Genomic DNA, 22,941 nt, shown 5'->3' on the forward strand with positions numbered 1-22,941 from the left:
CAGCCAGCCGTGCAATGGGAAACACAGGTGGTGACGCCGTGGCCTGTGCAATTCCCCCGCAGCATCGCCGCTCAAATGAAGCCCAAACCCTCTTGGCTTTTATTTTGTCTTTCTGTTTGGTGATTCACGATTCATTCTTTCTTTTTTGGCTGCAGGTTAAAAGGACCTTTTTCACACTTAAAATATATGCTTCATATATGGATTGGAATTCGTAACAATTAATAAAAAAAAAAAAAAAAAAATCAATTCTTTATTAAAGATTGCTTTCAGTTTTACTGTGCTGACTCTTACTCTCTGTGCCGTTTCCATGGTTCACCCAAGAGGGAGCTACACAGTTATACATTCTCCACTCCCACCACTTACTCACACTAATGTACATTAATCTGGGAGTGTTTTAGACCAGCTGGCCTATAGCTCACTTTTAGCTATAGGATAACTGGTGTAACCCACTTTCAGTGAATTATGCTAAGCTAGGCTTTTATCTGGGGTTCTGGGGTACTCGGCAAATAAGCTAATTTTCCTTTTAACCTACTTTCAAAAGACTATAATAATGTCTCTTGTGGGAGGCCTCAGACAAACTGGCACCCTGACATGACTGGTGGTAGAAGAATCACAACATCAGGTCTTATCGAGTTACTGCTCCAAAATATTCAACATCCAACATTCTACATAGTGTTTCCCCAAACATTGTTACTGCACAACATTTTCACAAAAACCCTAATGCAAGTGCAGAGGTTTTAATGTAAGCAATCGCAGAGAATGTTCTCATTTATTCAATTTTAATGTAAACAGCAGATTGATGGACTCAGCCAATAACAATGGGAGCAAATAAAATTCTACAAGTAATAACTATAATATTTTTTCAATTAAATTAAATAGGAATTTCCAAAAGGTGTCATGGTCCCAGAATAAAAACAAATTTTAAAAAACCTAAAAGAAAAAAAAAAAAACTTTTTTCTTCCCTTTACTGACAAATGTACATACATGACCCCCCCACTCCCTCCCCCCATAACACTGACTACTTGGCAGCATCACAACCATTACAGAAGAGTCACACCAGCTTACAAAATCAAACAAAAGTGGATAGCTTGATATTGCTCTGGAATGATCCAGCGGTCTTTTGCACTGCACCTATTTGGGTTACCAGGAGCAGGAAAAAAAAAACCTCAATGAGACAAGAAGAAAAACAAGAAAAAAATAAAACCGAAGGAAAAGCAAGCACGCAGTACAGCAGAGATTGGGCGAGGATGATTAAGCACTGTAGGTGTCGTCAAGGTGACGTGTTGGTATACGGTTGTAAAGGAGGCAGTGCTCAGTGACCACACAGCCTGGTTAATAACAGTCTACAGGTACGAGAGCGGAGGAGGAGGAACACAAAAATGTAAGAGAGAGAGAGATACACCAGATAATACAACAGTTTCCTCTCTCACTTTCCTTTGTCTCTTGCTTTTCCCCTCAAAACCACCAACCCGTTGGCCCCTTTGCTCCCATCCTCTTCTCATTCCAGACTTTAGCTGCCACTTCGATGAGTGGAAGATGGGCGGTGTATTGGTGAACACAAGAGTCCCGCTTTACCCCTCCACTTAACTAGCACAGTCTCCCTCAATGTAATGGCAATGAAGACCTCAAACCTCAACGGCCTGAGAACTACATAAAAGCTTAACAGCAATACAACATGGTCGGTGCTCAAGAGTACAGCGTTTCTACGTGAACTGGGCGACTTTCTCGTTGGATGTTCGATGTGTCTGCCGAGGTGAAGGTAGAAACGGGTCAGGGCCGTGAAACTAGAAATGGGAGGTTGGATGGATGAATTGATGGAGTTGTTAGGTGTTGGTTGGTGTCTCCTCTTGTCGATTGTGACGTCTGTGGCAGGTCCCCGAAGGCTGTGTTCATATTTATGGTTGAAAGTTGGTGCACCTATTGAGAAGCTTGCTTTTTTTAAAGACAGTTTTAGCAGAGAAAAAAAGTTAAATCCTTTTTTTTTTTTTGTTCTTCATTTTTTTCAATGCAAGAGTTTCTCTAAAAGTTCTTTTTTTGTTTGTTTAAAACTTCCAGTAACAACTTTAGAGGGAAAAAAGGGAAACCGTTGGTCCAGTGGGTAATGGTTTTGTTTTGCTTTCAGTTGCAGTCGTAGACAAAGTCATAGTTGCTAGGCTCCTTGGGGATGGGAGGCGGAGCCTCAGGGATCTGGATGTTCTCCAGGTCGAGGAGGCGTAGCTTCATCTCCATGCTAAGCAGAGTGTCCAGGTCACTCTTGGTGAATTCGCTGGTCATCTCCTTCCCTAGCAGAGCATTTAGCCCATCTGTCCACACACAGTACTGCAAGAGAGGAAAAGCAGCAGGAAGAGACTTGTTAATGTTCACACTCTGAATTGTGATATAATATCACCTCCACCCTACAAATGTATTTGTGGATATTAATGATGTGCTCTCAGCATATTTAATTTCACATTCCAATATTATCCAATTATTCACTCCTCTATTTCACATGAGAAGTCATTAGCGCGGTGTCAGCGTGGGTATTCTCATAAGACCATAAGCTGACAGTTAGCCTTTAGCATATGAAGCGTATGAAGAAATTATTAAGTTTAGTGTTGCATTGAAGGCCTAACTCTCTCTCAGGTGCTCCAACTCCCATCTCGGACTCACCTCGTGTTTGTCAGGGGCGATGAAGTTTAAGTACTCATCGGACTCGTAGAGGACGGAGAAGGCCAGCTCCAGCACTTCCTGTTAGGGAGCGAGGGAGAGGGGGATAGAGAGAGAAGGGGAGAGGGAGATTGTCAGTGGAACATTAATGAGTCTGCTGTGTTTGTGCTTCTGCCTCCTGCCAGCCTGCCACTGCGTCCAACCCTCCCCCCCCCCCCCCCCACACACACACAGATTTGCGGAGCAGATGGCTGGCTGTCGCCTCGTGCCGGCCGCTCCCGCCTGCCGCGAGGCTTAAGGGGGGCGGTGATGGGACGGGACAGCAGGCCTGAGGGACACCAGCAGCAGCGGGGTCCCAGACTTCACGACTAACTCGGCTGCTTGATGGGCCTGGCGAGAGCGCATGAAACAGCTCTGTCGGGGGGGCATTGGAGACAAGGAACGAGGAAACCGAGAAAGTGCACATATCCTTAAAGGAGCTACAAACATCTCCTTAAAGACTGCAAAACTGCTTTTATTTTAGTGAAATATATCACACTGACATACTGATGATGAGACCAAAGCAGAGCTAAGCTGAGCCCTTTCAGAAGTGCACTTCCATTTTTTATAATGTCATCCATCCATTTGTTGACTACTGATTCAACTGCACATACACCGTATCTACGCACTTCACTTTTACTGATTTTATCTGCTCTTTTTCAAGCACTTCATCTTTATTTTTTTCCTTTACATCCGATAAAAATGTACTGTGTTTGCCGTAAATGCCGGCCATGCTGAAAATACACACATTTGCTCGGACGACTCTATCTACAGTACACATCTGTACACCTCATCTGTACTGACTTTCACATGCTTCACTTTCCTGTCTCCATCCCTAATAAAAATATACTTTGTGCTCCCTGAATAAAAAGGGCCATGCCCTCTGGAGCAGCTGCAGTGGGCGAGTGAATCTGGCACGCAGGCGACTCCCTGCGGACCCCGCCGAGGCACTGCTCCAGACGGTCGACATCGTTCCCTTTCGTCCTCTGCCATGAGCGATGGCGCGGCTGCCCGTGCGTCGGCACATTTCCACCGCGGCCACGAAAAGAAAAAAAAAAAAAAAAAAAAAAAACAACACGAGACTCGAGGAGGACTCGTTCCAGTCTGTCCAGCCCTGCGTGTCATCCTTTCACGTCAATCCTCCTCTGGCCCGGAGTTTCTTCCGTTTTATCGGCAAACTAATAAAAGAGGTCGGGAGGAAGGCGCAGTGGTCTTTTATCTTCCCCGCTATATTTACACTCTACCCCTCATCCGTCAACATCAGCACTCGGAGACGAAGCACTACAGAGGGGATCCGTGGCTCTGAAGCGGCGCTAAAAACCGCAGGGAGGCAACTCCTTACCACCAGGAAAAACTGACCGACAACTTCCGAGGAAATGTACTTTATTTTTATTGTTAATGAAAAGAACACGATAAAAAGACAGATTGAACACAGATTGATTGATTGATTGACAGACTGACTTGACTACCGTCTACCCTCAAACCCATTCCCTCCAACCCACTTCCTCTGTGCAGTCACAGGCACCATGGCAACGGAGAAGACAGCCTCCTGTCTGTGTTTGTTGGGGGAAAGGTGTGTGTGTGTGTGTGTGTGTGTGTGTGGGGAGGTGAAAATGAGGAGCGGCAGGGAGGTGACGTGTGAGGGAGACGGGGGATGATTGGAGCTGATGTTCCTGTCAAGAGAACATCAACGCTGGAGGACACCTTTGTCTGGAGGAGGCCCGGGGAGAGAGCGCCGCGTTGATACACAACAAACATGACCACGCACGCGCACACACACACACACACACACACACACACACACACACACACACACACACACACACACACACACACACACACACACACACACACACACACACACACACACACACACACACACACACACACACACACACACCTGCATGTACACACATACAGACAGTTGATGATGATGTACCTTGTTCTGCTTGAGAGCTCCTTTCTCCTTCATGTGAGGGCAGTCCTTGCCTGTGACAACAGCTTTGATGTCAGCCACGGGCACTGCACAGAAAGACAGACACAGAACAGAGTAGTTAGACAGATTCACCATCACACAGACAGGTAGGTAGACAGAGTAGACAGACAGGCATTAGCCTTCTGAGACCAATATTACAGAATATTGCAGAGGTCCGTGTTTTATGGGGAGGTCAAAAGTTATTAGGTAAGATACTGTAATTTAATGAAAACTCTGAGTGTGTGTGTGAGTGTACGTGTGGGTTTGTGTATGTGTGTGTGTGTGAGGGTGTATTTGTGTATGTGTGTGTGTATATGTGTGGGTTTGTGTATGTGTGTGTGTATGTGTGTGTGTGAGGGTGTATTTGTGTGTGTGTGTGTGTGTGTGGGGGGGGGGGGGGGGGGGGGGGGGTTGTGTGTGTGTGTATGTGTGGGTTTGTGTGTGTTGGACACTTACGCTTCTCCTGCAGAGAGTCATGGGGCACCTCACCCTGGGGGTTCTCCTCCAGATCTCCATAGTGCAGGACTTTATGATTAGGAGACAGTCGACAGTACCAGAACTTATCTAAGGGAAGAGAGAAAGGGGCGAAAGAACAAAGAAAGGTCAGCGTAAAATGTAATGTATGTTGACCAATGCAAACCTATATAATAAACTGCATGTGAAGAGTTCAGATGCAAAACCCTCTAAATCCGTCTGACCACTTTTCTTTTAAATGAGCATTTAAATTCAGGCTCCTATAGGTTTTTGCCTATAAATCGATATTTCAGACCAGGAAGAGAGTGGTATTTAGTGGGTTTAGAAGTTAAATTATTTGATTAGTGTATACTATGTGTGGAGAGCATCCCCTCACCATCTTTATCTAATTTTTGACATAGGTGGCATTTAGAGGCTTTTGCATCTGAACCCTTCATGTATACACACAGTACCACAGTGAACCTAAAAGTAAAGGTGACTAATGTTTAGCAGACACTTTTAATGCAAAGCGCCACAAACTCGCAGTGGCGGGTTATGGAATTGAACCCGGGCCAACTGATTGTCAGGTCTTGACACATCCCCTGTTACATCATGCCCACAAATGCCTATACTGTCTAATCAATCTAATCTAGCCCAGTTCAGTCTAGTCTATGCTGTACTGTATGTATACACAGTGCCAAGAATATACATTGAGCATAACTGTGTGACTGATACTACTATTTGATAAAAAGCTCATCCAGTCTTGGAAGAACAGATTAGTCAGAGTGGCATGGCTTCTGGGACCCAGTCTTTGAGACTGAGACCAAGGCTGGCGTGTCTGGGCACCCGTCTCAGAGCCCCGGTGCTGCCTGCTGGCGAGCCACCACAGGGGCCTCGGGCCTGGCACGGCACCACACGGCACGGCGCGGCGCAACGCAACGCAGACCTGACTAGGCTGGGCCCCCAGGGCCTTTGGCTGGCATCGCCCTGTACACAAGCAGCCGCTCCAATTCATAATTGTCGAAAATAGATGCCTGGCAGCACAGCGTGCGTGCATGTGTGTGTGTGTGTGTGTGTGTGAGAGAAAGAGAAGTCATTATATATGTGCATATGGCAGTGTGAAAAAAAGATAGCATGACAGAACAGTGAGGAAACTGACAGGGGAAAGCATTAAATGAAGCAAGATTTTAAACAGAAACAACTAATGACATATATAAGGTTAAAGCTGGAAAAAAAGATGTACTGTAACAGTGTGTATGTATGTGCAAATGTCTGTCTGTCTGTCTCTGTGTGTGTGTGTGTGTCTCTGTATGTCTCTGTGTCTGTGTGTGTGTGTTTCTGTGTGTGCATGTTTGGTGGCAGATTGAAATTGAGTATTTCTTGGGTGGCGGTGTGGGGCTGGGGAGTGGGGTGATGTGACAGCTTGTTCATTAGGCACAAGTCCTCGTGCTGCAGCCGAGTGAGGCTGGTTTATTTACCAAACGGACGTGCTGGTGCCAGAGCTCTCTGCCCAGATACGCAGTCCCCACCATCTGCACACGGCTGTGACAACCTCATACACACACGCACACACCCATCATGAATAACTCAACACAGACACACACACACGACCGCCGCACCACCACATACTAGCCATCAAGAGCCAATCTGTTCCTACCAGGAAAGAGAAATCCCCTACGTTCTATTTTTATTTGACTTATTTTTATTTATCCTTTATTTAACCAGGCTAGTCAGATTGAGAAAGAGGTCTCTTTTCCGAGTAGCCAAGAACAGCAGCAAGTCTGTGTTACAGTCATCCAACGGAGGCATTTATGGAGCTTTCATGATGTCAAATCTGAGTCACCTTGCAACGCCAACTAGGTCAGGTGGGACATGGGGTCCACTTAAGTGACCGATGAATATTTTATGTGAAGAGATGACTGTACAGGGACTGAAAGGGAACTCTCCAGACAAAGCCATTTTATGAAGTGGCAGCTTGCAGGCTAGCTGTTAGCCTGTTAGGGAGCCGCTGGCCTGTTCCACCAGCGTGGGCCCTAAGGCAGTCAGGTAGCCTTGTAGCAGGTCCAGAAAGAGGGCCGCCCAGAGCAAATGGCTGCCACAGGCTTGACAAGCTAGCCTGCCTGACCAATTGATTCTGGGCAGAATATAATACATTTCAAAACTGATGAATTTAAACTTTAAACAGTTTACAGATAAAAATCACTAAGGGTGAAGGAGTGTACCCTTTCAATTCCATCTAGAATTCTCCTATGGATAGTAACGGTAATAATTGGTCTAAAAGATTTGACATCCACAAACAAATATTACAAACTAATGACATGCCCTAATGTCTAAGAAAAAGTTGGCCTGTGCGAAATGGTTTGATGCATTTTAATGGAGACACTGAGACCAAAGTGGTGTACAGCCAAAGTGTGTGTGTTTGTGTGTGTGAGACAGAGCATGTGTGTGGATATCTGTGAGTGTGTGTGTGTTTTAAGATGGAAGCATGTGTGGGCGTGTTTTTTTTCTCTCTTTTTTTGCACTTATGACAGCACTTGGTACGTGCCACAGAAACATTGACTAAACCGCGGGCCTCACCGAACACATGACCGGCATCTTGGATGCCCACACAGCAGCGACTTCCCACGACATCGAGAGCGAGACGGAGCGGAGCGAGCCTGAACAAGAGGCTGACCACGTTTGTCATCCAAAAACAGATGCTGCTTTGAAACGACGAGCCGAGCCAAGCTCACAGATCCGCTCAGTGAGAAAGTAGAAGAGGGGAACACCTATAGCTCAATTTTTATTTTATTACATTTTATATATGTTTTATATAAGTTTTAACCTACATAGGTTTTACATTTTAATGCTTTTTCAGAGGCTGTGACCCTTTAATAAGCGATATCATCCAGAGGACCACCAGCTGCTGTGTCCACATGCCACACACTAAACTACAGAGAGCGAGAAAAAGCAACGAGTGTACGAGTGTCTAATAATATATGGGTGAGAAATACATGTTAATCAGTTACAGTGGTGAGAGGAGATATCTAAAGCAGATCAGCTGTAAAAACAACCCCCACAAAAACTGGTATGGTAAGGTGCCTGTGATGCATCAACACGCGCGAGACTGAGACGGCGCATTCGTAGACAAGAGAGATGTGCTGTGAGGAGCTATAATAAGCTGCTGTGTCTGGATGGATCACCAAACATCCACACACACAAAAACAAAAAAAGTAACAAAAAGAAAGTAAAGCAAAGTAACACGCACGCTGGGTCCATCCTATCACCCTTCTCCCATGCTCAGTAATGTCTGTGTCTGTGTCTGTGTGTGTGTGTGTGTGTGTGTGTGTGTGTGTGTGTGTGTGTGTGTGTGTGTGTGTCTTTTTCAGAGCAAGTGCAAAACTGACTGAACAATTCCTTTTAGAAATGGCATCCGAGGCCATTCCACTTTCCCGCTACAAGTGGGCTCGTCACGCGCTTCCACCCCTTATTGCCAATTCATTACATCATTCGATTTACGAGATTAGAGATTTGCGTTTGAGTCTGAAATGCCCCCCCCCTCCTCTCCCCTTTATCCCCCCTTTCTTCCCCTCACGCCCTTCATCGCAGAAGAAAAAGCGCCGCCAAGGCGAAGTGTCAGTTTTGATTTCGCTCAGCTCGCCCGAGCTTTTAAGATGATAATGATGATACATGAGCATCTTTTGGAAAAATGGTTTGAAGCTCATGCGGGCACTCGAACTGAAAATGGAGAGACGGAGGGAAAAGAGAGGGTTAGCAAAAGACTGGGACATTGATTTCAAAATGGCAGCTTTAAGGAAAGAATGAAGAATGACTGACTGAGGGAATACTCTTATTTATCTGTGGACATGGGGATTGGAATATATGTTACTTATAGAGAATAGAGACTGGGTGAAGAGAGAGGCAGATGAAGAGAGAGTGAGATAAAGAGAGAGGGGGAGAAGAAAGAGAGAGATGAAGAGGGGAGGAAGAAAAAAAAAAGGGTTCAGAGGAGGCCGACCGAGGGGGAAATAGAGACATTTGGGGCCCGTGAAGGATTAAATTCTGTCCGAGCGGCAAGCTGATAAGGGCGTCTCTCTCGCCGTCTCTGCCCGTCCTCTGGTCGCCCGTGTCAAAGAGGATATTAGGGCTCGACTGCCCCCAAAACACGCCGGCACAAACCCCGTTAAAGCTCTGTCCTCTATCAAACGGCCAGCTGCTCCCTGAATGTCGGAATGTCCCGCAGAGAAGGGCACTTTAAACATTCGCCCAACTCCGCTCATCCCCCCCCCCACCTCCCTCTTTCACTGGCCAGGCTTAATAATAGAAGCCATAAAGAGCTCTACTGCGCAGCACATCAATTTTAAAGGCGCGTTATTCAGCGGAACAGCGAAAGCCTTTTGCTTTCATGAGAAAGGACACTCTCGTGCTCTCGTGCAAGCGCCGACAAAACGAAACGATAGCCCCGAGCACGAGCCCAGTCTCTTCTACCCCCACCTCTCGTCCTCAGAGGAGAGGAGAGGAGGCAATGCTTTCAGAAGACAGGGGGGGAATAGAATTAAGCTGTCTCCCCCACCATTACTGGGATCGATTCACGCACTTCAGAGCAATGAAAGCTCGTCGGAGCCCTCTAGAGAAAGAAAGAGCAAGAGCAAAAACGAGGGAGAATAAAGAGAGAGTGAGAGAGTGAGAGAGAGAGAGAGAGAGCGTGCGAGTGCAAGAGTGAGATAGAGCCGAACAAAGACGTGTGCGTGCCATTCTAAAAAGGTTTAGTCTGTGTAGCCATAAAGACGCGAGACAGGAAGATGGAAGGAGCCATCTTCGCAATTAGGGAGCTTTTGCAGCACGGAGCCATAAGACCCGCGTTCCTGCGCCTATTCCCACAGCGGGGCGAACAAAGACAGATACAGAGAGAGAAAAGACAGGCAGAGTGCTGGAGAAAAGGAAGACGGAAACAGAGAGAGAGAGAGAGAGAGAGATAGAGAGAGTGAGGAAAGAAAGGAGTGAGGAGGAGAGAGCATTGTGAGATGAGTGAAGATCAGGGTCATACAAGAGGCCGAGTGTGGTGGAGGCAAGAGGAACCAAACAAAGAGAGTTGGAGAGATTACAGAGGGAGGGGGAGTGCAGAGAAAAGGGAGAGAGAGAGAGAAAAAGACATAACCAATGGGAGAGAGACAAATAGAGGGGGAGGAGGAAAAAAAGTCTGTATGTAGTATGTCTGTAGTATACCTGTAGCTTTGGCAACAATGACTTTTATTCATTCACACTATGAGAGAGAGAGAAGGATGGAGAGAGAGGGATGAGCGAGAGGGAGATAGAGATAGAGAGAGAGGGAGAGATGGAGGGATGGAGGGGTGTGCTTACCTTGCCTCCTGCGGCTGCTGATCTTCCTGAAGCAGGTGCCATCACACAGGCGGTTGAGGCGCTGCTGCTTGATGAGCTCCATGATCTCCGGCTGGATCTTCTCACGGAGCTCACTGGGCATTGAGGAGACAAGGGTGAGACTCATACAGGCTCATTCTAACACACACACACACACAGGCACATACACACAGCACAGGCACATACACACAGGCACGCATACACACACACACACACACACACACACAGACTTCACAACTTAATCCACTTCAGAGGATAAATTTACTCTTTCTCCACTCCCCCGTTTCACAAGCACACACACACATTTATCTTACTGCGTTCTGTTCACCAGCGAGGACAGAACAAATATAATTTCAGAATACATTACAGCATTCAACTACTTCAAATATATAGTTATTATGCTGTTCTATTATTCTGCAGGAAGCTGGACTTGGAATTTATAATGGAAATATGTACTTGTACATAGAAACACAAAGCAGGGAGTGCTACATTTTAGCACATGTGGACAGCCCAACTGTGCCTTATTATCAAGAAACAAGAAGCATAAGCACAGTCCCATACGTGTATAATATATGCACATGCATTTGGATGTATTACATGTATATGTGTATTAGTATGGCTGTGAACATGTATGTGCGCACTGATGCTTGGATGTGACTGAATTATGCATAGCCTTCATAACAAGGCATGGCACACAACCCCTGGATAACAGCGTTTCGGTCATTAATGGGTAGTGCATGGGTAGCTGACGCTCTCGTAAAATCCCTTCTTTCATCTTCTGGAGTCTTCTATCACTCATCTCGTTTCTGCTTCCTTATCCTCACATCGTTAATGAGAGCGAGGGGAAAGGCTCGTTTCCCCGCATCACGCGACGTCCTCATTAAACGCCGTGTTTCTTGTGGAGATTTACGAGAAGTTTTAGCTGCTCTGCTCCCCTTCCCCCCCCCCCCCCCGTATCTTCACATACCATCACAGTGAAACGAGTCAGAAAACGACAGTCGCTGAGAACACCAGTCGCTGTGTTCTTTTTAAAATATCATTATATCAAACAGTGTGCTTCCTCTCATGTTTTATAGGTTCTGTAAAAAGGACACAAATACCATCTAATTTTTTGCTGTGGATATTTTACAATAACTCCATAAATGAGGCACACCTTATTTCTTTATTTTACACCAAGTAAATCATTTACTTTATCCTGAAGGACATAATTTACTGAAGGTCAGACATAGCTTTAAAATGTGACATCCAAAATATCAAAATCTAAAGGGTTGATCATCAGTATCACCTGTGAGCCACTGCGCTCTCCACACTGCCCCATTGCCATCTCTGTGGGCAGCCCCCTATGAAGCCCTAGACCCAATTTCCAGTTTGTGTGAGCAGGTAAGAGCTTAAAATCTTGTCCCCTCCGGGCCAAAAAGTCGAGAAGTGGTCCAGAAAATAGAGCTGTAATGGGGACTCCTTTTAGTGTAATGAGACCGGGGTAGCTGAGGGAGAACATAGAGTGGGAGACTCCATTGGGGGAAGTAGGGTAATTTCAGCTTATTGCCCTCTGTCTCCACCTCCATCTCCAGTTATGAGTGGAGGGAAGCAGGTGGGCTTTGTTGAGTTAGAGAGGTACACCTACCCCTCTCAACCTGCTGAGGCTCATAGGGAAGTGGGTGGCTCCACTTTATACAGTCGTTTGAAACTTGCTCTGTGTGCTAATCTTATGGGTGGCATGGGCAAACATCTGCAGACTATGATGCAGAGATTTGGTTCCAATTTGATACTGACTGGGGGGGGGGGGGGGGGGGGAGTGTGTATACTTACAATACATAAGAGCCTAGAGAATATATCTAAACCTACATGCTTTGTACATACATTTTATACAGGCATGGATGTGTGTGTGTGTGTGTGTGTGTGTGTGTGTGTGTATATGAGTGAGAGAGACTCACAGGATGGGCCTCGACTGGAAGTCTTCCTGGTTCATCCTCTCGGACTGGCGGATCTTTAGGATCTCTGTGTAGCTGAGGTTCTGTAGGCGGCTCTTGAACTGGTCCAGGGAGTTAGGCTTGACCGTCAGCGCTCGCATAATCTGCTCTCTCACCACCTGCATCACCTGAGAGAGACGGAGAGAGAGGGAGAGAGTCAGATCTTTCTAAAAAACAACAAGCACCATGACCACACATCATTTTTGTGTACCATGAGATCATTAGCTGTGCGTCATGTAAGACATGTCAGAAAAACAACAGTCTTTGGTCAGCCACTTGCAACTACCGACCCACATAAGGTCTGTTTGGATCTGGTACCAGATAAAGAGTGATTGGGGAGGGCTGAAGAGGGACACAGACACTGATGAGTCCATCAAGGCGCTTAAACAGCTACAAGGGGTTTATTTTCAAGGTCACTTTCTTACTCTAACAAAAGCTCATGTTCAGGTCACACTGTGGCCAGCTATGACCACAAAATGTCCCTTTGCCCAGGAGAGAGAGATGGTCAGACAGAAACACAGACTATCCACATCCATTATCCTCAACACTACTAAGATTCAGCACAACCGAAGTAAACACTCAACCTTCCCCACAAAGGACACATCATCCATCAGAAACATCTGAAGGCTCTCTAACACTGCTACTCTTTCTGAAGGACACCTCATCTGTAATCCAGTTCCTAATCAGGAAACCTCTGAAGGCCTCCAACAAATTAGTGCAGCTTTGAGAACTCGTCTGTAAGAGCCTCTAAAATTCTTCATCTGCCGCTTTTACAGGAAGTACAGAGCAGATGAACTGGGTCCAGTTGTCACAGGTGTTTTATTCCACTCCACTTTCCCCAAGCTTTCCTCCTCTTCATTTGTCTTTCTGTTCATGTTCATTCAGTTATTGCTCTTTTCTCAACTCATTTAGTTCATTCAGTGTTCTTTTTTCCCCTCAGCAGTTTTTCACCTACACACAAACCAGCCTGCTGAGTTTCTGTCAGCTTTCATTTTCCTTCAGAGAAGCGCCTCGGCATCGCTTAGCAACCATGGGCCACAGGGTTGATATTCTAATAAGCCGTTTGGATGTCAACACTGTCAAACACATCAACAAAATTTTCAATGGGAAATATCGCACATTTGTAAACACTTTGAGAATTCCTTTGAACACAAAGCTCCAGCTTCTAAAGCCTTTTAACAAAGCTTTGCTGTTGTAGAAATCTATCTGGCAAGGACGTCGGTGTGCGGCTAACAGCTACGCTAATGGCTTGTGTGCAAACTAGGAAGCAGATGGAGAAGCTCTGTAGTATTCCGTGCTAGACTGGCCAGCGCGACTGGGAGGAAGAAGGCAGATGGTGCAAAGCCATTAAGAAGCCTCAGATTCAGCACTTCAGCTCTGCTTAGGAATGGAAGAGTGGCCCCTCTCCTGTCATCTACCACCAGAACCAATGAAGGGAAGCAAGGCTAACTATCCACACTGCATGTAGTGTGTACTCTGGAAAGCTAAAGATTAGTGAATGCAAAACCCTGGTGAATGCAAGACCCTGCATCTCCGGTAGGTGTGTGAGCATGTGTATGTTTAGTGTGCACTCTGGAAGGATCAAGAATGGTGAATGCAAGACACTGCATTTCTGGAGTGTGCGTGTTTAATCCTTTTAAAAATGGTGTCCACTACAGAGCACAGAAGTATATCTTAGTTGAAATTATAGAGCAGAAAATGAAATAGGTCCCAGAGTCATTTAGCCAATTGGTCTTGCTTGGGCTTTTAGTTTTTAATACTTCATGCATCAAAGGGTTAAGTGTGTGCTTTAGTAATAGTAGACAGCATATTACTCTGAGTTGTGCTGTGGGTAAACTCCCCCGCACCTCCTTGCCATTGCACCCACCTCTCAAGTGAGAGAGCTAGTATGGATCTATGCTTCCCGTGACGCAGGCTGCACGTCTTTGTTTGGAAGATGAAGCTCCCCCCAGAGACTGGGGCTACTGCTGCTCAACAGACCATTGGCTCAGACCCCTCAACCCCTCCATTCTGGTTCAACCAGCTAATGGCTTCCTTATGGCTTTATGGTTCACTCTCTGGAGCACCATCCACCAGCCCTTTCTCCTAATGGTAGCACCCCCCCCCCTCCCTCCAAACACACACAGCCATCTCCTTCCAGTCTAAACAACTGAGCTGGTCTCACACACACAGTGCCATGCTAAAACACTGAGCCAGGTCCACACACACACACACACACACACACACACACACAGTACAAGGCTCATTGTCACACTCTCCCTCAAGTCTCATCTTGCTGGCAGACTCCAGGGTGTGTGTGGTTATTACAGGGTGTCAGCACATCTATTACTGAAGAAGATGAGCCCAAATCTGATGGCGAGGGAGGGGTTGGGGTTGGGGGGTACAATCCCCCCTCTAAAAACAGCTTTAAGCATTGGCTTTGGATAATCCCCTGTGCCAGTGCACCAGGAACAAACAGCAGGGGGCGAGAGGGAGAGGGAGAGGCTGCAGCTCCCAAATTAGGAAACAGGGGAAGCCGCTACCACAAGACACCCCCCAAACTAAGCCACTAAGCCACGCTGCATTGCTGGAGCCACCCCACGGATGAGGATTTCACGTCTGATTACACAGCTTCATCCAAAACATGTCATTAAGCTTACGCCAGTGACTGAGGCACTCGCTCACACACACACACACTCTCTCCCTCATACACAGACAGACACATACTGTACATACACACACACACCACAGAGTGACCTCAGGCCAACAAACAGCGAACCGACAGGCAGCCAGTGGACCGTGCTCGTCGATAGCCGGTTTGTTTACACTTGAGCTCGAGACTGTTAAAATCGCATCTTCTCCAGACGTCTGAGCACGTCTGAGATGCTTGTTTACTGGGAGGTATTTTTATAGGGAGGTTGTCTGTACAAGAGTATTTATAAGGGAGGTACTAGTCAGAGATGTCCTGAGTCCTGACAAAATTAAACTGACCACTGATGTCCACAGCAACCAAATGCCTGTACTAATTGACCAGAACCATGAAGCATTTGATCTTATGGAAAAACTCTGATAACCAAGAATATTAGCCAATGCAATGACTGACCCCAACCTCCCACCTTTCTTTTTCTTCTCTAAAAAGCAAAACAAAACGAAACATAGGACTGCAGACACTGATAAGTAACATGCATCCAGCTCACCAGATCTTTGCGATTGACATTTCTGAGTGTTGATTGGTCATTAATGGCTGTGCTCCATGTGACTGTAAGACTGGTATGTGGAGACTGAAACTACCTTGTTTCAGTCATCTTTAACCAGATGCTTTGACTGAATAACAAAAGTGTCCTTCTAGTTCAGTTGATGTATCTAAGCAAGTGTCCTTCTAGTTCAGTTGATGTATCTAAGCAAGTGTCCTTCTAGTTCAGTTGATGTATCTAAGCAAGTGTCCTTCTAGTTCAGTTGATGTATCTAAGCAAGTGTCTTCTGTCCTTCATTTGGCATTCTCTGCCAGTCCCTTCCCGTTTGGCTCCGGACCGCCAATCACACCTGATAACCATTCAGCATGCTGTTGCCCACGGCAATCAGAGCGTGCAAGATTTATCGCAAGAGCCTCACGTCTTTTTCTGTCTTTTTTTGGTTTTAATTATAGCCTCGTTCAGCTATCCATCATAAATTCACACGTGCCGTCCTCCGCCCCCCCATCAACCCCCAACACACACACACGCACAGCCCCATACACACACTCAGCCCCATACACACACACTCTCACACACATAATGAACACTCGCATTATTCTCCTCCTACCGTTCCTAAAAGTCTATCAACTGTGGCTGGAGTGGGAGGGTTCATTATTTACCGAGGGACAGCGGTGACTTTGGCTTGACTTTCCTCCATACTGACAACTCTGGAGATTGAATGACATATAAGCCTTTACCCAACAGCACACACTCCTTCACAACAACTCCACAGTTACTGCCAGTCATACCACCTCAAAACACATCACATCCATCCTAAAGCCTGATTTGTGCTCTCTTCACGTACGAAAATAGATACGTCCTATTCAAACACTGATTCGTTTTGTCCGTATCCGTGTTTAACATTGAGCATAAATGAGCCTTTATTGTGTTTATGTGCACTGGGATGGAACGGTCAATTGATGCTATGCAGTACAAAACACAATATTCCAAGACTTCAACGGGGACCATAGTACAGAATAGTAGCTGTATTAGATATGTTACATGTCTGGGTAAAACACAAATCCACACACTGCAATCAAATAATTATAGGAATGCTCAAGTCTCAGTAGTGCACTTCCTTTAGGACCATGCGGTACTAAAGACCCCCCCCCCCCCATCTCCACCCGTCATGAAAGCACTCCAAAACACCTGACGAACCATGGCTGATGAGGAGGCCTCTCAAAAATCAACACCCTGATGTCTGCACACAGACACAGACACACACACACACAGACACACACACACCTCCCCCTTCCTTCAAGTCCAATCAGTCATCAGTGTGGTTCCATCCAGAGGCTGGCCCTAGCCACACAGCACCGAGCCACACGCTGGCAATCGTCCATGTTGGTGGGCGGGCGGGCAAGCAGTTTCAAGGGGGGAGTGTGGGGGGTGGGGGGCACTCAAGCTCCCTCCCAAGCGAATCATCACGGGTGGAATCGACAAGCATGTACTGTAACAACCATATAAAAAATGGCCGTGTCCACTTCACACGTGTCTGCAGGTCCCCCTTCAATTCACTCCCTCTTTTTCTCATTCTTTCTGCCTCTATACATACTTCTTTCTTTCTTCCTTCATTTTATTCCATTCTTTCCTTCTTCTTCACTAGTCTCTCCTTCTCCCTATCCCCACCCTGACTCTCTTTCTCTCTCTGTCTGTCTATCTCTCTGTCTCTGCTCTGCTCTGTCGCTGCTGCTGCTTTTAGTGACTCACTCAGCGGGCTGCCCACTTGCCTGAGTCTGCTGCTGGGGCTTAATCAGGTGCAAAGCAGGAGGGGGGGGCAGCGGCATCCTGACTCACATAACAACACACTCGCTGTTATACTAATCTAGTTGTAAAAAATATATAAATAAAAAACACCACACTCACACACAGCCTCTACTGTCAATTAACAACAGCTCACTTCAAAGTTCAGGAAGCGGAACCATTAGTAAGAAAAGAAAGGAAATACACACATACAGATGTGTGCACATGTGTGTGCGCGTACACGCGTACACACACACACACTCACATGAAACAAGAAGATGTGAGGTGCTATTTTTAAATGCAAAAGAGCAATTTAAGCAAAAGAGAACTGAATATCCCCTTCTGTTCATTGACAGAAAAAAAAATACAATAATGAGGCCGTTTCTGTTCCCCCTTAATTGACCTGTCGCTAAGCGCCACCCTTAGAACACTGATGAGCCAATGACAGGCCAGCCTCAACGGGACTCGAACATCAGCTCGGACAACACCATAGGAAACAACAGGGAGGAGGCATAAAATGACAAATTAATGGTTATTTATGGAGTTTATTAACTCAAAAAACCCCGACGGATAACCATGGTCAAACGTTTTGCAGGGGGACGTGTAATACTGATAGCCGGTACCCCGAGGGGCTAGAAAACGGGGTATATTTTCATCAACAGTAGCCTACAGGACGTCTCTCGCGTTTGCAACAGCTCGACATAATGTAGGCTACTAAGCCAACAACGTGGGCACAGGTTCTCTGTCAAATCCCAAGATGAAAATGCTCATTAACCAACTACTATATTCTTACTACATAAAATATTAACGTAACCTAACATATCTTAGTATCAATCTTCCACTAGCTAGCTAGCTAGCATTAATGTCAGTGGTTTTTGCAGAGTGATTTGCACGGCTAACGTTACTCGCCACAACTGCTTGTCACCTTGTATGTATTCTAAAGTTTTGAATACACCCCTCCATAGCATAATTAATTCCCTTTTGATAGCTTCTGGAAGAAAGTAAATCCTTTTTCGACCAAAACGTCCTCAAAGCCTGCTTTCATATACTGTCAGCTGCCATTGTCCAGTGTATTTCTAATCAAGTCTGGTTTGTTTGTCCGAGTTTTCACACGGTAACAATATGGGGCGGGGCTTAGCGACAGGTCAATTGATTGAATTAGTAATGACTCGCTTGCAAATGAGACAGCTCCGGCCTTGCTGGTCAGCTCTGTGTGAGAGTGTGTGTGTGTGGTGACAGGTGTTACCTACAGGGTAATTGGACTAACTAGCACTATATGTAACCAAGATCAATAGACCGTGGAGATGTAGTCTCTGGTCAACTCTTTTGACACCAGCTCATAGTAGCGCTCTCTCTTGCTCTCTCGCAACAAACAGTCACTCGCCCATGCCAAGGTGTGCTCTCAGCTGGCAATGGGATGGCATCTATGCTCTGCTGTGGGTGTCGGCTTGGTTGCCACTGCGGGGAGGGGCGGGGTGGGGGAGGGGGGTTTGAGTTGTGATGAAGTCGCGACGCTGCCATTTTTAGAAGCATGGCGGTGCATGGGCATGCAGGCCTTATTTTTTCATTCCATTTTTCATTTTATGTCTCCTTCAGGGAATTACTGAGCAGAAGACAAATGGAAGCCCTGGACACACCAGGGAAGCTATTGATGGAGAGGAGCGAGGGAGAGTGTACAGACTAGCACATCTATCTGCAAACACACACACACACACCTTGACTGAATAGAGCGCTAACACCACACTTAAGCACACACCACAAAGACACACTCAAACACCTATACTTCTTGTGCCAAACGCACACAAATAGAGGACACAAGAACAGGGGACATGCGCTAACCAAACGTATCTCTAACACAAAACATACACACACAATAACGGTGTCTTTAAGCATCACAAAAAAAGTATCAAGGCAATCAGATGCATGAGCTCATGAGCATGGTGGTGGATATTAACCCAGGTGGATCCAGCAGTAGGCAGACCTGCGAGGTGAAGCTGCTCTTTCTGCTAGTGCTGGTTTCTGCTCTGGGCTTAGAGACTAGTCTACCCCTTGGGTCCACAGCAGAAAGCAAAGAGGCTCTTTCCTCTTGTCTGCATTGATCCCATCTACGGCACAGGCCATTGCACCCCCACACACTAACTCGCCAACACACACACACACATTCACAAGGCCGATACTACCATGACGACACTTGCAAGGATGCACGTATACACACACACAGCCAAACAAACACATGCCCTCCCACACACACACACACGCACGCATGGATGCACACATGCATACAAAAGTCTGCAAAACAACCACACCAAGCATGCCTGGGGGGCCAACTACACCCAGGCAGACGAGGAGGAAGAGGGGAGATATAAATAACTCGTCTGATAGAGACCCGGCCGGCGCAAAATCCAATAAACCAAGAAAATTGTATTTTCGAGAGATTCACGTGATCAAGATTTTCCATGTATTGATTGGTACTGGCAGGCGGCCTCCCCAGCAGAGAGAAAAAGAGTAAAAGAGTGTGAGAGAGAGAGAGAGAGAGAGAGAGAGAGAGAGAGAGAGAGGCATGCCGTGCACCCAGCTACCCAGTGGGTGAGTGGCAAGGCCACAGCAGCTTGCTATAGTGTACGCCAATAACGAGCTTGGGGGATATGGAGTGCACGTACGGCGTGTGCTCACCTGCACCGTTATTCTCCCGCTAACGCTTTTTACAGCTGTTGCTCTTTTTTATTAGCATCCTCCTGCTCTCTACCGGCTTTGGTAGCACAGCATGCGAATGGATGCTAATAAGAGCATGGTCAACTTGAGAGAAACATGAACAGAGACAGTGCGTGAGAGAGAGAGAGAAAGAGAGAGAGAGATAGCAAGGGAGAGAGTGAGAGAGAAAGAGAGCAAGAGATAGCTGACTGAGAGATAGCTAGTTTGACAGAGGGGGGGGGGGGGGTACTAGGGGGAGGCTGGAGCTTGGGGATGAGAGAGTGAAAGTGTGTGTGTGTGTGTGTGTGTAAATATGAGAGATGGTGAGGGAGTGTGTGTCTGTGAGTGCAGGAGTAAGGCTGTGTATTCTTTCTCCCTCCCTCCCTTTCTCTCCCTCATTCTCTCCCTTTCTTCCTCTCCTCCTCTCGCTCTGTCCACTGATGCCGACATATCTTAGAAAGCAGCGATCAATGAACTGAGCCCCGTTCTTCACCACAGCCATTCAAAGCCATTTCCATGAGCCACAAGATGGACAGGCCCCCACCCCCATCCCCTCACCCAATACACACACACACACACAAATAGGAGAAAGTGCAAATAAGAGTTGAGAAGGTTCCACCATCGTGGAAAATATGCCTTAATGCAGATTCGGTCAGGCAACCACACAAAGAGGATTACGCAAAATATTACTTGTGCTTTTCTACACATTAGGTTACAATGAGATTGTATAGTATCAAAGTATAGATAGATAGATAGATAGATAGATACTTTATTGATCCCCAGGGGAAATTCAAAATTTCCCCAGGGGAAATTATAGTATGGCAATTGCATGGATTCTATACAATGTTGTAGCCATGGTTATGGTTATGTAGTAGTGGGGTAGAGTATTTACTGTGCTTCCAATGTTTAGTTCATCTGACTGCTTTTCACCAATGACCATCAGTAACCAAGACAAGCTGTTCTTTGAAATCCCCTCATTCAAAATATTTGCGTTGCCCTGGTGTGAGGTAAAATTGTGCATGCATGTGTAGCCTGTCTCTGTTTGTGCGCGTGTGAGAGGGTGTGTGTGTGTTTGTGTCGAGCATGCTGCCGTTTTAATCGCTGGGGGGGGGGAAGCTGAAAAGCTGCCCCTAACCTGATTAGGGGTGAGGGGGCCTTCTGCCCAACGCCAAGCCCTTCACTCCATCTGTCTGCCAGCAGCACCTCGGCTCTCCCCATCTCACCTCGCATCGCATCCCAACCCCACGCAACACAGCGCAGCTCAAAGTCCCACACCGCATCCAGGCAACAGCACAAACAACCTTCCTCTCTCCCTCTGTCAGTTTTCCTCTCAACTCACTCACTCAGCCAGCCAGCCACCACCCCCAAAGACACGCACGCATGTACACACGCCTGCACACACACACACACACACGCAAAGCTCATGCTTACTGTACATGTTCCTACTCTCTGCACTAATTCACTCTCACTCTCTATCAATCATCAATTCAGAACAGCTTGATGTCCCTCTTCCCTTCCATTTCAATCTCTCAATCCCCCCTTTCTCTTCCTCCATTCGGAGTGGAGGACTCCCCGTGGTACTCACATGGAATGGTCACCTCCATGGTTACGAGCAGCTGCGCTCCACTCCACTCTCCGCTGGCGGCCGTCGGCAAGAAGGAGGAGGAGGTGGGGGGGTTGAGGGGGGGTTACGGAAGCGCCGAGGTGGCTAATGTGAGCGCTAACGCTGGCTAACGCACACACATGCGCCCGCACGCCTATATGCTAAGAGAGCTAGCGGACAAAGCTGTTGCACTTCTCAGCGGAGAGAAACAAAAATGGAGAGATTAAACCAACAGAGGTGAAGCAAAAAGAGCCACAGGCTGGGGAGAGAGCGTGCAGTCTCTCTCTCTCTCCTCTCAGCTCATCCCTACCGCGAGCAATTCACCCTCTCTCTTTCTCTCTTTCTCTCCTTCTCTCTCTCTCTCTCCCTCTCGCTCGTTTTCTCTGGCTGGTTTGGCGCTCAGAGAATCGCCGTCTGGGAGAAGGGATCGGCACGGCGGCTCCGCTTATGTTGATTTGTGCGTTTCAGCCGCGATTGGGCAGACGCGGCCGTGGTCTCAGCCAATCAAATGCGCCGGAGGAGGAGGGCTCACACATGGGGGTTGGGTGGGAGGGAGAAGGACAGAGGGGAGGGATGGAGGGAGGGAAGGAAGGAGAGATGGAAGGAGGGATGGAGAGAGGAGAGGGGGAGGGGGAGGGGAGGCAGTGAGAGTGGCGGCAGAGGGAGCGGAGCTTAGACGGGAGTTCAGCTCTGGCTATACTGGGCTGAGAGTGCCGCTCCACTGTGCCTGGCTGGGGATGGTGACGGGGTGGAAGCAGTGGAGGGTGGAGGGGGGACAGGGACAACTGCATCCCAGCCGAGGCTTGTCATTTTGGGCTTAGTGGGAAGAGTGAGTGGGGTATTTGTCGCGTCCAAGTTCTCACACACACACACACAAACACACACACACACACACACACACACACACACACAAAGCACAAAGACTTTCACATACTCACAGGCGGACAGACACACAGGCTCACAAGCAGCAAACACCAGACGTTTCATCTTGTCGTGTATAGGCAGGGGTAGCAGCGACTGGAAGATGGTAGCCATGGCAACAGGAGAAACGTGTTTTTTCCTCCTCTCAGAATTTTCTGCCCTGGGAGCAACAGCGTCAGACCTGCCTCTTCCTTCCCTTCCACAGCCCTGACTACACAACCACTCACAGGATGTGACAGGTGTGTGTGTGTGTGTGTGTGTGTGTGTGTGTGTGTGTGTGTGTGTGTGTGTGTGTGTGTGTGTGTGTGTGTCTGCCCAAAGGTAGCCTGT

General features: G+C 47.1%; 1 protein-coding gene across 1 annotated transcript; it reads right to left on the bottom strand.

The window, feature by feature from the left end:
• Nucleotides 1-237: 237 nt before the first annotated feature.
• Nucleotides 238-22,094, bottom strand: elmo1 (engulfment and cell motility 1 (ced-12 homolog, C. elegans)). The gene is made up of 7 exons (XM_042076750.1): nucleotides 21,673-22,094; nucleotides 12,406-12,569; nucleotides 10,454-10,566; nucleotides 5,117-5,224; nucleotides 4,625-4,707; nucleotides 2,650-2,727; nucleotides 238-2,319 (listed from the first exon to the last, which is right to left on the bottom strand). The coding sequence occupies exons 2-7, from the start codon at nucleotides 12,564-12,566 to the stop codon at nucleotides 2,119-2,121; spliced, it is 744 nt and encodes a 247-aa protein (XP_041932684.1). The 5' UTR covers nucleotides 12,567-12,569; nucleotides 21,673-22,094; the 3' UTR covers nucleotides 238-2,118.
• Between the last annotated feature and the right edge of the window lie 847 nt (nucleotides 22,095-22,941).

The sequence above is a fragment of the Alosa sapidissima genome, chromosome 21, assembly GCF_018492685.1.
Source record: "Alosa sapidissima isolate fAloSap1 chromosome 21, fAloSap1.pri, whole genome shotgun sequence".
Classification (NCBI taxonomy): Eukaryota; Metazoa; Chordata; class Actinopteri; order Clupeiformes; family Clupeidae; genus Alosa; species Alosa sapidissima.